Genomic DNA, 12,819 nt, shown 5'->3' on the forward strand with positions numbered 1-12,819 from the left:
GCCCCATCCCACAGTCTATATAGTCTACAGGTGGATTCAGCCCCATCCCACAGTCTATATAGTCTACAGCCCCATCCCACAGTCTATATAGTCTACAGGTTGATTCAGCCCCATCCCACAGTCTATATAGTCTACAGGTGGATTCAGCCCCATCCCACAGTCTATATAGTCTACAGGTGGATTCAGCCCCATCCCATCCCACAGTCTATATAGTCTACAGATGGAATCAGCCCCATCCCACAGTCTATATAGTCTACAGGTGGATTCAGCCCCATCCCACAGTCTATATAGTCCACAGGTGGATTCACCCCCATCCCACAGTCTATACAGTCTACAGCCCCATCCCACAGTCTATACAGTCTACAGCCCCATCCCACAGTCTATACACTCTACAGCCCCATCCCACAGTCTATACAGTCTACAGCCCCATCCCACAGTCTATACAGTCTACAGCCCCATCCCACAGTCTATACAGTCTACAGCCCCATCCCACAGTCTATATAGTCTACAGGTGGATTCAGCCCCATCTCACAGTCTATATAGTCTACAGGTGGATTCAGCCCCATCCCACAGTCTATATAGTCTACATCCCCATCCCACAGTCTATATAGTCTACAGGTGGATTCAGCCCCATCCCACAGTCTATATAGTCTACAGGTGGTTTCAGCCCCATCCCACAGTCTATATAGTCTACAGGTGGATTCAGCCCCATCCCACAGTCTATATAGTCTACAGCCCCATCCCACAGTCTATATAGTCTACAGGTTGATTCAGCCCCATCCCACAGTCTATATAGTCTACAGGTGGATTCAGCCCCATCCCACAGTCTATATAGTCTACAGGTGGATTCAGCCCCATCCCACAGTCTATATAGTCTACAGCCCCATCCCACAGTCTATATAGTCTACAGATGGATTCAGCCCCATCCCACAGTCTATATAGTCCACAGGTGGATTCAGCCCCATCCCACAGTCTATATAGTCTACAGGTGGATTCAGCCCCATCCCACAGTCTATATAGTCTACAGGTGGATTCAGCCCCATCCCACAGTCTATATAGTCTACAGCCCCATCCCACAGTCTATACAGTCTACAGGTGGATTCAGCCCCATCCCACAGTCTATATAGTCTACAGGTGGATTCAGCCCCATCCCACAGTCTATATAGTCTACAGGTGGATTCAGCCCCATCCCACAGTCTATATAGTCTACAGCCCCATCCCACAGTCTATATAGTCTACAGGTGGATTCAGCCCCATCCCACAGTCTATATAGTCTACAGGTGGATTCAGCCCCATCCCACAGTCTATATAGTCTACAGGTGGATTCAGCCCCATCCCACAGTCTATATAGTCTACAGCCCCATCCCACAGTCTATATAGTCTACAGGTGGATTCAGCCCCATCCCACAGTCTATATAGTCTACAGCCCCATCCCACAGTCTTTATAGTCTACAGGTGGATTCAGCCCCATCCCACAGTCTATATAGTCTACAGGTGGATTCAGCCCCATCCCACAGTCTATATAGTCTACAGGTGGATTCAGCCCCATCCCACAGTCTATATAGTCTACAGCCCCACCCCACAGTCTATATAGTCTACAGGTGGATTCAGCCCCATCCCACAGTCTATATAGTCTACAGGTGGATTCAGCCCCATCCCACAGTCTATATAGTCTACAGCCCCATCCCACAGTCTATATAGTCTACAGGTGGATTCAGCCCCATCCCACAGTCTATATAGTCTACAGCCCCATCCCACAGTCTATATAGTCTACAGGTGGATTCAGCCCCATCCCACAGTCTATATAGTCTACAGGTGGATTCAGCCCCATCCCACAGTCTATATAGTCTACAGCCCCATCCCACAGTCTATATAGTCTACAGGTGGATTCAGCCCCATCCCACAGTCTATATACTATACAGGTGGATTCAGCCCCATTCCACAGTCTATATAGTCTACAGCCCCATCCCACAGTCTATATAGTCTACAGCCCCATCCCAGTCTATATAGTCTACAGGTGGATTCAGCCCCATCCCACAGTCTATATAGTCTACAGGTGGATTCAGCCCCATCCCACAGTCTATATAGTCTACAGCCCCATCCCACAGTCTATATAGTCTACAGATGGATTCAGCCCCATCCCACAGTCTATATAGTCTACAGCCCCATCCCACAGTCTATATAGTCTACAGGTGGATTCAGCCCCATCCCACAGTCTATATAGTCTACAGGTGGATTCAGCCCCATCCCACAGTCTATACAGTCTACAGCCCCATCCCACAGTCTATATAGTCTACAGGTGGATTCAGCCCCATCCCACAGTCTATATAGTCTACAGGTGGATTCAGCCCCATCCCACAGTCTATATAGTCTACAGCCCCATCCCACAGTCTATATAGTCTACAGATGGATTCAGCCCCATCCCACAGTCTATATAGTCTACAGCCCCATCCCACAGTCTATATAGTCTACAGGTGGATTCAGCCCATGCATCCTCCGAAGTACAACCCAACCAAGCAGCACTGCTTCTTAACACAGCACTCATCCAACCCGGAAGCCAGCCGCACCAATGTGTCGGAGGAAACACCGTGCACCTGGCCCCCTTGGTTAGCGCGCACTGTGCCCGGCCCGCCACAGGAGTCGCTGGTGGGCGATGAGACATGGATATCCCTACCGGCCAAACCCTCCCTAACCCGGACGACGCTAGCCCAATTGTGCATCGCCCCACGGACCTCCAGGTCGCGGCCGGCTGCGACAGAGCCTGGGCGCGAACCCAGAGTCTCTGGTTGCGCAACTATTTATTTATTTTATTTTACCGTTATTTTACCAGGTAAGTTGACTGAGAACACGTTCTCATTTGCAGCAACGACCTGGGGAATAGTTACAGGGGAGAGGAGGGGGATGAATGAGACAATTGTAAACTGGGGACTTTTTTAGGTGACCATGATGGTTTGAGGGCCAGATTGGGAATTTAGCCAGGACACCGGGGTTAACACCCCTACTCTTACGATAAGTGCCATGGGATCTTTAATGACCTCAGAGAGTCAGGACACCCGTTTAACGTCCCATCCGAAAGACGGCACCCTACACAGGGCAGTGTCCCCAATCACTGCCCTGGGGCATTGGGATATTTTTTTAGACCAGAGGAAAGAGTGCCTCCTACTGGACCTCCAACACCACTTCCAGCAGCATCTGGTCTCCCATCCAGGGACTGACCAGGACCAACCCTGCTTAGCTTCAGAAGCAAGCCGGCAGTGGTATGCAGGGTGGTATGCTGCTGGCAGCTAGCGCCGCGATGTAGTGCCCTAGACCACTGCGCCACCCGGGAGGCCTGGTCTATATATTCTTAAGGTAGATTTAAATACTGTAACTGTAAATCACATACGAACAACTGTAGTCATGTATCTCAAGTCTGTCAAATGTATTTAAATCCACCTTAAAAACCTCTTAGATGTAAAGTCCTCTGTTTAAGGTTCTGGTTCCGACCGACATTTTCCACCGTAGTTTGAAATGGCTTGCATTGAACCGTAACCCTGGTTCCCACGGACACAGTCGTATATTTTCTGAGCCTGTGTGATGTAGGATGTGAAATCTGAAACCACTTGAAGCTGGGAAGTCCCTCCTACCGTTTTAGTCGCACTTCCGACTGTCCATCAACTCCTGGCGGAACCACCGACAAAGCACATGACAGCAATCCATATATCGCAGTGCAGCAGGAGCACATTCAGAGATCGATTTATATCCATAATAAACTCAAAAATAATTAATAGATTTTAAACCAAAAAAACACTTTCAATATTATTATGATTCGTTAATTCTAACGAGTTCAGGAAGCCAAACTTGAGCTCTGCGAGACTTTCACAGCGACGAAGACGTTTTGATCAAGAGAGACATTTAGAAAAATTCACATTTTCCTCTAATACTAAACACACAAATATGTATTTTACAGTTATGAGGAGGGTGAAATCTTACAGTGAGTCGTTTTATAATTTGATTATATTATATTTAGCAAGCATATAAGTCATTCCAAGCCTTATTCATCCAGTGTTGTTGAACAGGAAGTGCATCATATTAAATATGACATATTTTTTAATCATATTTGTACTGTTTACTTGAGCATGTGTCCTCAAAATTGATTAGACCTCAGAAACGTATAACACAAAATGACGAGCAAGGTGCTATTTGAACCTTTGTTGAAGTATGTTGTCAGAAGCGCTGTCTTGGTTAAAAGACAGACGACACTCTGCTCTCACAGTGGAACACAACATTCAGTCTGGTTTAAGCGGGCGAACGTGTCACTTCTCTCTGGCTCATTCTTGACTGTAAAATATATGATTGGTCTGGTCTGGAGGAAGCTTGTTGACAAGAAAGATATGACCGCCGTTTGCGTAGGAATGACAACACCTGTTGGGGTAGAGGAAATCAACACAGGATGTCCATTTTGATGTGACCATTTTTGTGCCCAGTGGAATAACTGAGTCATTCAGAAGAAAGCAATTCAGATCAACAAAAGTCTAAATAAACACGGACTCTGTTAAAGTTATGAGCTCAGTATGTTCGTATGCTATTCAAGCATACTGCAAGATACTGTAGCTGCTCTACACAGTTGTGTTGAACATCATTCTACACATAAGACTGTATAATTAAGCAATAAGCCCCTTGGAGGTGTTGGTATATGGCCTTATATACAACGGCTAAGGGGCTGTTCTTATGCACAACGCAACCTGGATGGACACAGCCATTAGCCTTATACCCCAAACCCCCGAGGTGCCTTATTGCTATTATAAACTGGTTACCAACGTAACCTGTGGTATACGCTCTGATATACCACGGCTGTCAGCCAATCAGCATTCAGGGCTGGAACCACGCAGTTTCTAATATATGACGATCATATAATGGGATATGACCAATAGTAACTGTTAAAAGGGATTCCAGCGGACATCGAGCAGCACTTGATAGGGCACCTTTTGCAGCATAGATATATTAAAACACGTGTTAGAACAGTATGCATACAATATTTCATAGAGCTCAATCCTCCCGTGGTTACTGCTGCTGTGGATCAGGGAAATAGACAACTAAGCAGATATTTTGATGAAGCAGTTTATGAAAAGATCAGATTCATATTTAACAGCATATGAAAATATAGACTTTTAATGTTAAAGCGAAAGAAAATATGCCCCCTTATCTCCAGTAACTGTTAGGCTGCTGATGATTTAGTTAGTGATACAGTCTGTGTGTGAGCATGTGTCTGTGTGTGTGTGTGTGTGTGTGTGTGTGTGTGTGTGTGTGTGTGTGTGTGTGTGTGTGTGTATGTGTGCGAGCATGTGTCTGTGTGTCCACAGAAGGCATCAAAACTTTCACAGGAACTGGAAGCAAAGTGATACAGGCTGTTGATAAAACCACAGCTTGTACTATAGATCGTTTGCAGACGTAAGTTACTGTGTGACAGTACTCATATCACTCAGTGTTAGAGAATTACAGTCTCTCTCTCTCTCTCTCACACACACACACACACACACACACACACACACACACACACACACACACACACACACACACACACACACGCACACACACACACACACACACGCACACACACACACACACACACACACAGTATTGTACAGCTAACCTTCTGGGGACACACAATTCAGTCCCATTCAAAATCCTATTTTCCCTAACCCGTACTCTTACCCGAACCCTAAACATAATTCTAACCGTAACCCTAAACCCCCTAGAAATAGCATTTGATCTTGTGGGGACTAACAAAATGTTGGTCAAATTTAGTTTGTTTATTAATCTTGTGGGGACTTCTGGTCCTCACAAGGATAGTTAAACACGTCCACATGCACGCACACACACACACACACACACACACACACACACACACACACACACACACACACACACACACACACACACACACACACACACACACACACACACACACACACACACACACACACACACACACACACACACACACACACACACACACACACACACAGCAGGCATCTCGTCACAGCATGCAAATGTTGTGAAAACAGAAGGTGTAGAAGCACATATTTTTACTAAATGGAAAACCTATTTTTTGGGGCGTTGTGGTCCTTGGGAGTATGTTGTGTGTATGTGTGTGTGTGTGTATGTGTGGTGCCTCCGGTGTTAAGCTTTACAAGGGGAGAGAGGCTGGTCACTGTCCACTATCTCTGTCCACATACAGCATTTAATCACATTCCCTGTCGGCCCGTATAAATCTGTACAGACCCAATTAAACATAGCCCTTAGCACCCTCATACTCAAATAGTATCAGGCCATGTCTTCGCTCTATAGCAGAGGAACAGCCGAGTAAACATGGGAGCACCAGTTTCCAGTTGAAGGTTTAATAATGAATCGAACACATGACAATCACTGTGACATCACAATGGGTAATTGTAGTCACATAAAAAAAAGGTGATTGTAGTAGGAATTTGTGATAAATAAATGAAAAAAAAAAGATTTAATGTATAAAAACGACGAAACAAACCAATACAGTGTACATAACATATGCAACCCATGAATGAATATAGCACAGAGACAAAACCAACGTTTGGAGAACAGTTGTTATCCTTGGTATGTACTGCAACTAAAGCCCGTAGTACAGCCCTGTCCTGAAGTGCTATGATAATACAGGAAATGCAGACATGAGGACAGACAATCTACAATTAAACCACGGATAAACATCATTTTAATATTTTGGAAAATAAGAAAAATACTGCATGATTGCATTGAATAATGTGCTTATCGTTGACTACTTAAATTATTCGGGTACAACTACCAGAGGTGATTTTAAAATCGCAAAATGTAATTATTAAACATCCTGATATAAATTATATCAAATTACACAGTCTAACACATACTCTAACAGTTGCATTTATATTAGCTGTTTGTTTTCTAAAAATGTTAATTCTAAAAATATGCTGAATTTACAGCCTTCCATATGTGAAAAAAAAACTATGATATAATTGGGTTTTAAAATGTTTATATTAAAATTATTTTATTCAAACCAACTTTTAGCTTATGCTGAAAAAAAATAGGGATTTTGGGCATCTCGCAATTGAATTGCACAAAACAAAATTAAAAAGTTCAAAAAAAATTACAAATAAATATATTTTTAAGTAAAGGCATATTTGGCAAAGGGCACTGTCATATTAAAATATCAATACTATAAATATGATTTATTTATTAAGAGTAAAAACTGTGTTCTCGCCGTGGAACATTTGGAGATGGCAGAGGGGAAAGAGAGGGAACCGAAAGCCAATGTGAAGCGTTGTTAGGATGGAGAGCTGTGTTTGGCCTGGTATGTAAATAACTAACTAGTACGGGTTAATAGCAACTCTGTGCTCTCAGATGTAACATAACAAGAAATTATAAAAACTGTTAAATATCCTCTTCTACAGTTCATTTAAACGAAGCTGATTATCTTACTAAAATGTTGTGCAGAAGATCAGACAAGAGACTAAAATGTGTATGAAAAATAATATCACGGTTTGCTAAGGATTGTATCTGACCATCAGTGTCATTCCTGTCCCTTCCTGTCCACCCAGATAACAAAACAAAGGAATAATTAAGTCAGAGACGACGTTGTGCGCGCCCAACCCGTCTCGTGCACACGCATGCCCACCAAATGTGTAAATCCTGGCCCATTCCCCCTGAAACTTGATGGTTGTTGAACTTATTTTTAGTGTCATTTGATAAGCTTCCCTGGTTGCACAGAGACATCCCACTGACCCAGCCACTGGTCATTGTCTATACTGGTTCCCATCAAAACCGGGCGCGCTTTGTCAGGTTTCGACTCGAATATCCATTTTGCATCTGAAGTACTGTATCCAAAGTGACTGGATCTTTGGAGCCTTTTTCTATTCAGCTGCTGCCTTTCCTCCCCCACAGTGCTCCTCTCTCGCTGACATCATTTTGGGATTGGTGTCATGACAGCGCTCTTGAGAAATTTACAACAAATATATATATACATATATAACTACCGCTTTTTTTTTTGGTGGTGGTGGGGTCGACACGTGCGAGGCTTGGTAACGTAATTTCTGCAAATGAACAATACTTATCCGTCCGTCGCATCCGTTGCCTTGGTTTTGCGTTTGGGTTTCGGACAGCCAGGGTGCACCAAACCGTCGCCAAGGAGACAGGATGGGATGGCCTCTTTCTCTCCAAATAATGCACGTACAGTTGTAGGTCATTCAATGTCAAAAGGCTTAAAAAAAAAAGACGATCAAATCTTCACAGGCTGCTGCTTGCTGTTCTCTTTAATTATTTTAATTAAACTTTGATATTCTGCTGCCGAAGCTAAAGGGCTGAGACTGGAGAGAGGCAGGGAGGCCCTTGGAGAATTGGAGACAGAGGGGGACGGGTAGCAGTGAAGTGGGAGACAGCTGTATCTATATCTTAAAACTCTTCAACTGACTGACTGGCAGGTTTATGGGTTGTGATGTTGTACGCCTTAGTGAGCATACAGCAGATTGCATCAAAACAGAGGGGAACACAGCCAAGCACCATGTCAGGGGCTTTAGGCGTCCATCCCTCAAAAGTAGTCAGAGTGGAGAGTTGTGGTGGTCTGGTCAGAGGGGCTGTCCTGTTCTGGCCTGGCCCGCGGTGGGATAACGCTCTAGTAACCCCCCTTGTCCCCAGTGCATAATGAAAGAAAGGTGTCTTCACAAAACTAAAGGGCAATGTCTTAGCTACTGCTTCCAATACCTTAGGGCGTCCTGGCTGTCCACAGTTTGTCATGCGTGTGCACTTCTCAGTGTTAAAATGACAGGATCTGCAGTCAGAGGGGGTCCCGCCGGGCATCGTTCAACGATAGTGGAGGGAGAGAAGTTGGAGAGGCTTTGTGACGAGATGTTGCCAAGAGGCGATGGACTTGTGCACTGTGTGTCGAGGCCCTCTGGGAGTATTGCTACTGCCATGCTAACGGCACAGCCTCGCCCGTTCTCTCTCGCTCTGCATGTTTCTTTTTTTAAGATAGCTTCCGTCTGTGTCCATGAAATGAGGTTTTCCACAGAAGGCACAATATGGTCAGAATATGTTAAGCTTTTAGAGCGCACAAAAAAAGCTAACCAGATCCGATTGGCCACGTTTCGTGCTGCACTGTTTACTTGCTTTGGCCTCTTGTGAAGTTAAAAAAATATATAAAGTTATATCCCTGTTATGGAAGGATGGAAATATGAAAATGTTCTTATAAGTAAGATGCTTTTGGATATGACAGGAGACATCGTGGGGAAAGAGATTCCACTTTGAGCACAATACTGAGAGAATCTAATGAATAGTGGTTTTGGACACTTATAGTCTTCTGGATATTAAGTCTTCAAACACATATTTGAATGTTGAAGACGTTCTCCTTTGTGTTCGTCTTCTAACGGTTCTGCACACGGTTGAAATTAATACATCTCCCCTGAAAAGAGAGAGAATAATACATTGTATTAGTCTTGGATCAATAACATCCCTCCAAACATTCCCATACATTCATCACTATTGAAAAAAGTTATTTATAAATTAAATCATTGTAATATTTGTTTAAGTTAATATTATTCAAAATTAAATTGTAATATTTTTCCCAAAAAATTACAAATACTTTTACAGTAAATCTAATTATTGTAGCATAGCAACACAGTTAAATACTTTTACAGTAAATATAATTACTGTAGCATGGCAACACAGTTAAATACTTTTAAATTAAATCTAATTACTGTAGCATAGCAACACAGTTATATACTTTTACAGTAAATCTAATTACTGTACCATAGCAACACAGTTAAATATTTTTAAAGTAAATCTAATTACTGTAGCATAGCAACACAGTTAAATATTTCATATGTTGATACATTTCCAGGTCTACAACACATTTGTAGATTTTTCTGCTACAAATTAAAACATGTATACAATTAAAAGACTTTCATCAGAAAATTAATTTTTATATTTTTAAAATGTAAAATGTATAATAAATATAATGTTAAAATGTACTAAATCAAATTCACTGGAAACTTGTATAATTTCACCTATCAATAACATTACAAATGCTAAAAAATCTTACATTGCTATCTATGTTTAGAAGAATTGCCTGCGCTCATACTATGTCAAATATTCAAGTGATAGATAGTGTACTGTACACGTAAATAACATCTTGTTCCATATTGCAAAACTGTTGTAACAGAACGCATCTATGCACAACATGAGGACTCACAAGTCTTCCTCTATGTATTACCATGGTGTTATTGCTTTACAGCACACTCCACCAACATGGCCACCACTACGACAACATCTCAATGTAGACCCCTGACGGTGGTGGTCTCATCCCACTCACCAGGGTCCTGTATAGGGCAGCATAGGGTACATGGGGATGGGGGTCAATTATAATTAAAGTCACTCAGTGATTTGAATTTAAATCGTTTGAAATAATAACTTATATTCTTTGAAAATATATTTGTTATAGATGTTCAACTGTAGGAGTGGAATTTCAGTGTACTAAATCAGTTTTCAGTTTTCTTGCACCTTATTTGTGGAACAATTTTCAAAATGTTCTTAAAAGTGATGTTCTGGTGCCTCTCTAGAATGTTCTGGTGCCTCTCTATGATGTTTTGGTGCCTCCCTAGGATGTGTTGGTGCCTCTAGGATGTTCTGGTGCCTCTAGGATGTTCTGGTGCCTCTCTAGGATGTTCTGGTGCCTCTCTAGGATGTTCTGGTGCCTCTCTAGGATGTTCTGGTGCCTCTCTAGGATGTTCTGGTGCCTCTCTAGGATGTTCTGGTGCCTCTAGGATGTTCTGGTGCCTCTCTAGGATGTTCTGGTGCCTCTCTAGGATGTTCTGGTGCCTCTCTAGGATGTTCTGGTGCCTCTCTAGGATGTTCTGGTGCCTCTCTAGGATGTTCTGGTGCCTCTAGGATGTTCTGGTGCCTCTCTAGGATGTTCTGGTGCCTCTCTAGGATGTTCTGGTGCCTCTCTAGGATGTTCTGGTGCCTCTCTAGGATGTTCTGGTGCCTCTCTAGGATGTTCTGGTGGCTCTCTAGGATGTTTTGTTGCCTCTCTAGGATGTTCTGGTGCCTCTCTAGGATGTTCTGGTGCTTCTCTAGGATGTTCTGGTGCCTCTCTAGGATGTTCTGGTGCCTCTCTAGGATGTTCTGGTGCCTCTCTAGGGCAATTCAGAAAGCTGATTGAGAACCTTATTAACGAAGAATGAGTTTGTTTTTTTAAGACCGTGTTTCCTTTCTGTATTTATGTTTTGACGTGTGTATTTCTGTAATTTCTGTTGTTCTGAATGACTCCCTGTATGACTTCCTGATAAAAATAAAGGTTAAATAAAATTGGAATTGACCCGAATCCTGTTGTGGACCACAGGAGGCCCAGTTGAGCAGCTGTCTCAGCCAGCCTTACTGCCTTACTGCTGGCAGGGCAAACCGTCCAGTGGTATAGCTCCAGCTCTTACTGGCACCAAGAGGGAGCTCTAGTACAGCTAATATACAGACACCGGCCAAGCCAAGAACACTAGTCCCCTTCCCAACCTGCCACTACCACTGCCACTCTCCCACACCCAGAGACTGAAGCACAACCCTGACACTGTGCCCTGCCCTCCCTCCGTCCCTCTCTCTCTCGCTCTCCATTCCTTTAGTTTTCTCTCTCTCTCCCTCCCTCCCGCACCCCCCCCCCCCCCCCCCCCCGCACACACACTCACAGAGACAAAAGCACAACCCTGACATATTGGATGCACTAACCGTGTGGATGCCAATGCACTGACTGAGATGATGTGAGCATCCAAAAACTGCATCCAAATATGATCAAAGATCAGAGACCATTGTAGTACTCCTCCACTGGTGAGTCCAACAGACATTATGGTGGTTGTTGAAATGGTTCAGTGTTGCGGGGGGCAGCCACAATAGTTAGCGGCTCCACACACGGGTTGTGCTTGCTAAAATTTGTTTGGACTAGAACTGGGCTTTGGACAAAAGAGAGAATTCTCCTTGTTTTCTCTCTTGAAATCGTGTATGTGTGTGTGTGTGTGTGTGTGTGTGTGTGTGTGTGTGTGTGTGTGTGTGTGTGTGTGTGTGTGTGTGTGTGTGTGTGTGTGTGTGTGTGTGTGTGTGTGTGTGTGTGTGTGTGTGTGTGTGTGTGTGTGTGTGTGGGTGTGTGTGTACGCACGCATAGTGTGGACTTTGCGTCGACCCTCTGTGCCTAATCTCACACAGTCAACAAATAAGGCACATCAGATGCTGTTTTGGCCGCAGACACCAGAGCAGCTAAGTTCACTGGATTTTCTGGGGTTTAAAACGAGAGGGGGACTTTGAAAAAGCTGCTTCCCAGCAGGAGCATTATGTCTGGGGGCTGGGGCCCTGGAAGGGCTGGGGCTGGCAAACTGGGGCTCTGGAGGGGCTGGAGCTGGCTAACTGGGGTTCTGTAGCTGGCTAACTGGGGCTCTGGAGGGGCTGGAGCTGGCTAACTGGGGCTCTGGAGGGGCTGGAGCTGGCTAACTGGGGGGCTGGAGCTGGCTAACTGGGGCTGGGGTATAGTGCTGGAGCTGGCTAACTTTAGCTGGGTAACTGGGGCTCTGGAGAGGCTGGAGCTGGTTACCTGGGGATGGGGTATAATGCTGGAGCTGGCTAACTTTAGCTGGCTAACTGGGGCTCTGGAGGGGCTGGAGCTGGTTAACTGGGGCTCTGGAGGGGCTGGAGCTGGCTAACTGGAGCTGGCTAACTGGGGCTGGGGTATAGTGCTGTAGCTGGCTAACTGGAGCTGGCTAACTGGGGCGGGGGTATAGTGCTGGAGCTGGCTAACTGGAGCTGGCT

General features: G+C 44.3%; 1 protein-coding gene across 1 annotated transcript in view; it reads right to left on the reverse strand.

Moving 5' to 3' along the window:
- Positions 1-6,364: 6,364 nt before the first annotated feature.
- Positions 6,365-12,819, reverse strand: part of LOC129826759 (anthrax toxin receptor 2-like) — a 141,030-nt gene continuing 134,575 nt past the window's right edge. Inside the window, exon 16 of the mRNA XM_055887817.1 lies at positions 6,365-9,439. Coding sequence (XP_055743792.1) covers positions 9,401-9,439 — 39 coding nt within the window. The 3' untranslated portion in view covers positions 6,365-9,400. The remainder of the gene's footprint in view (positions 9,440-12,819) is intronic.

This window comes from Salvelinus fontinalis, chromosome 28 (assembly GCF_029448725.1).
Source record: "Salvelinus fontinalis isolate EN_2023a chromosome 28, ASM2944872v1, whole genome shotgun sequence".
Taxonomy (NCBI): domain Eukaryota; kingdom Metazoa; phylum Chordata; class Actinopteri; order Salmoniformes; family Salmonidae; genus Salvelinus; species Salvelinus fontinalis.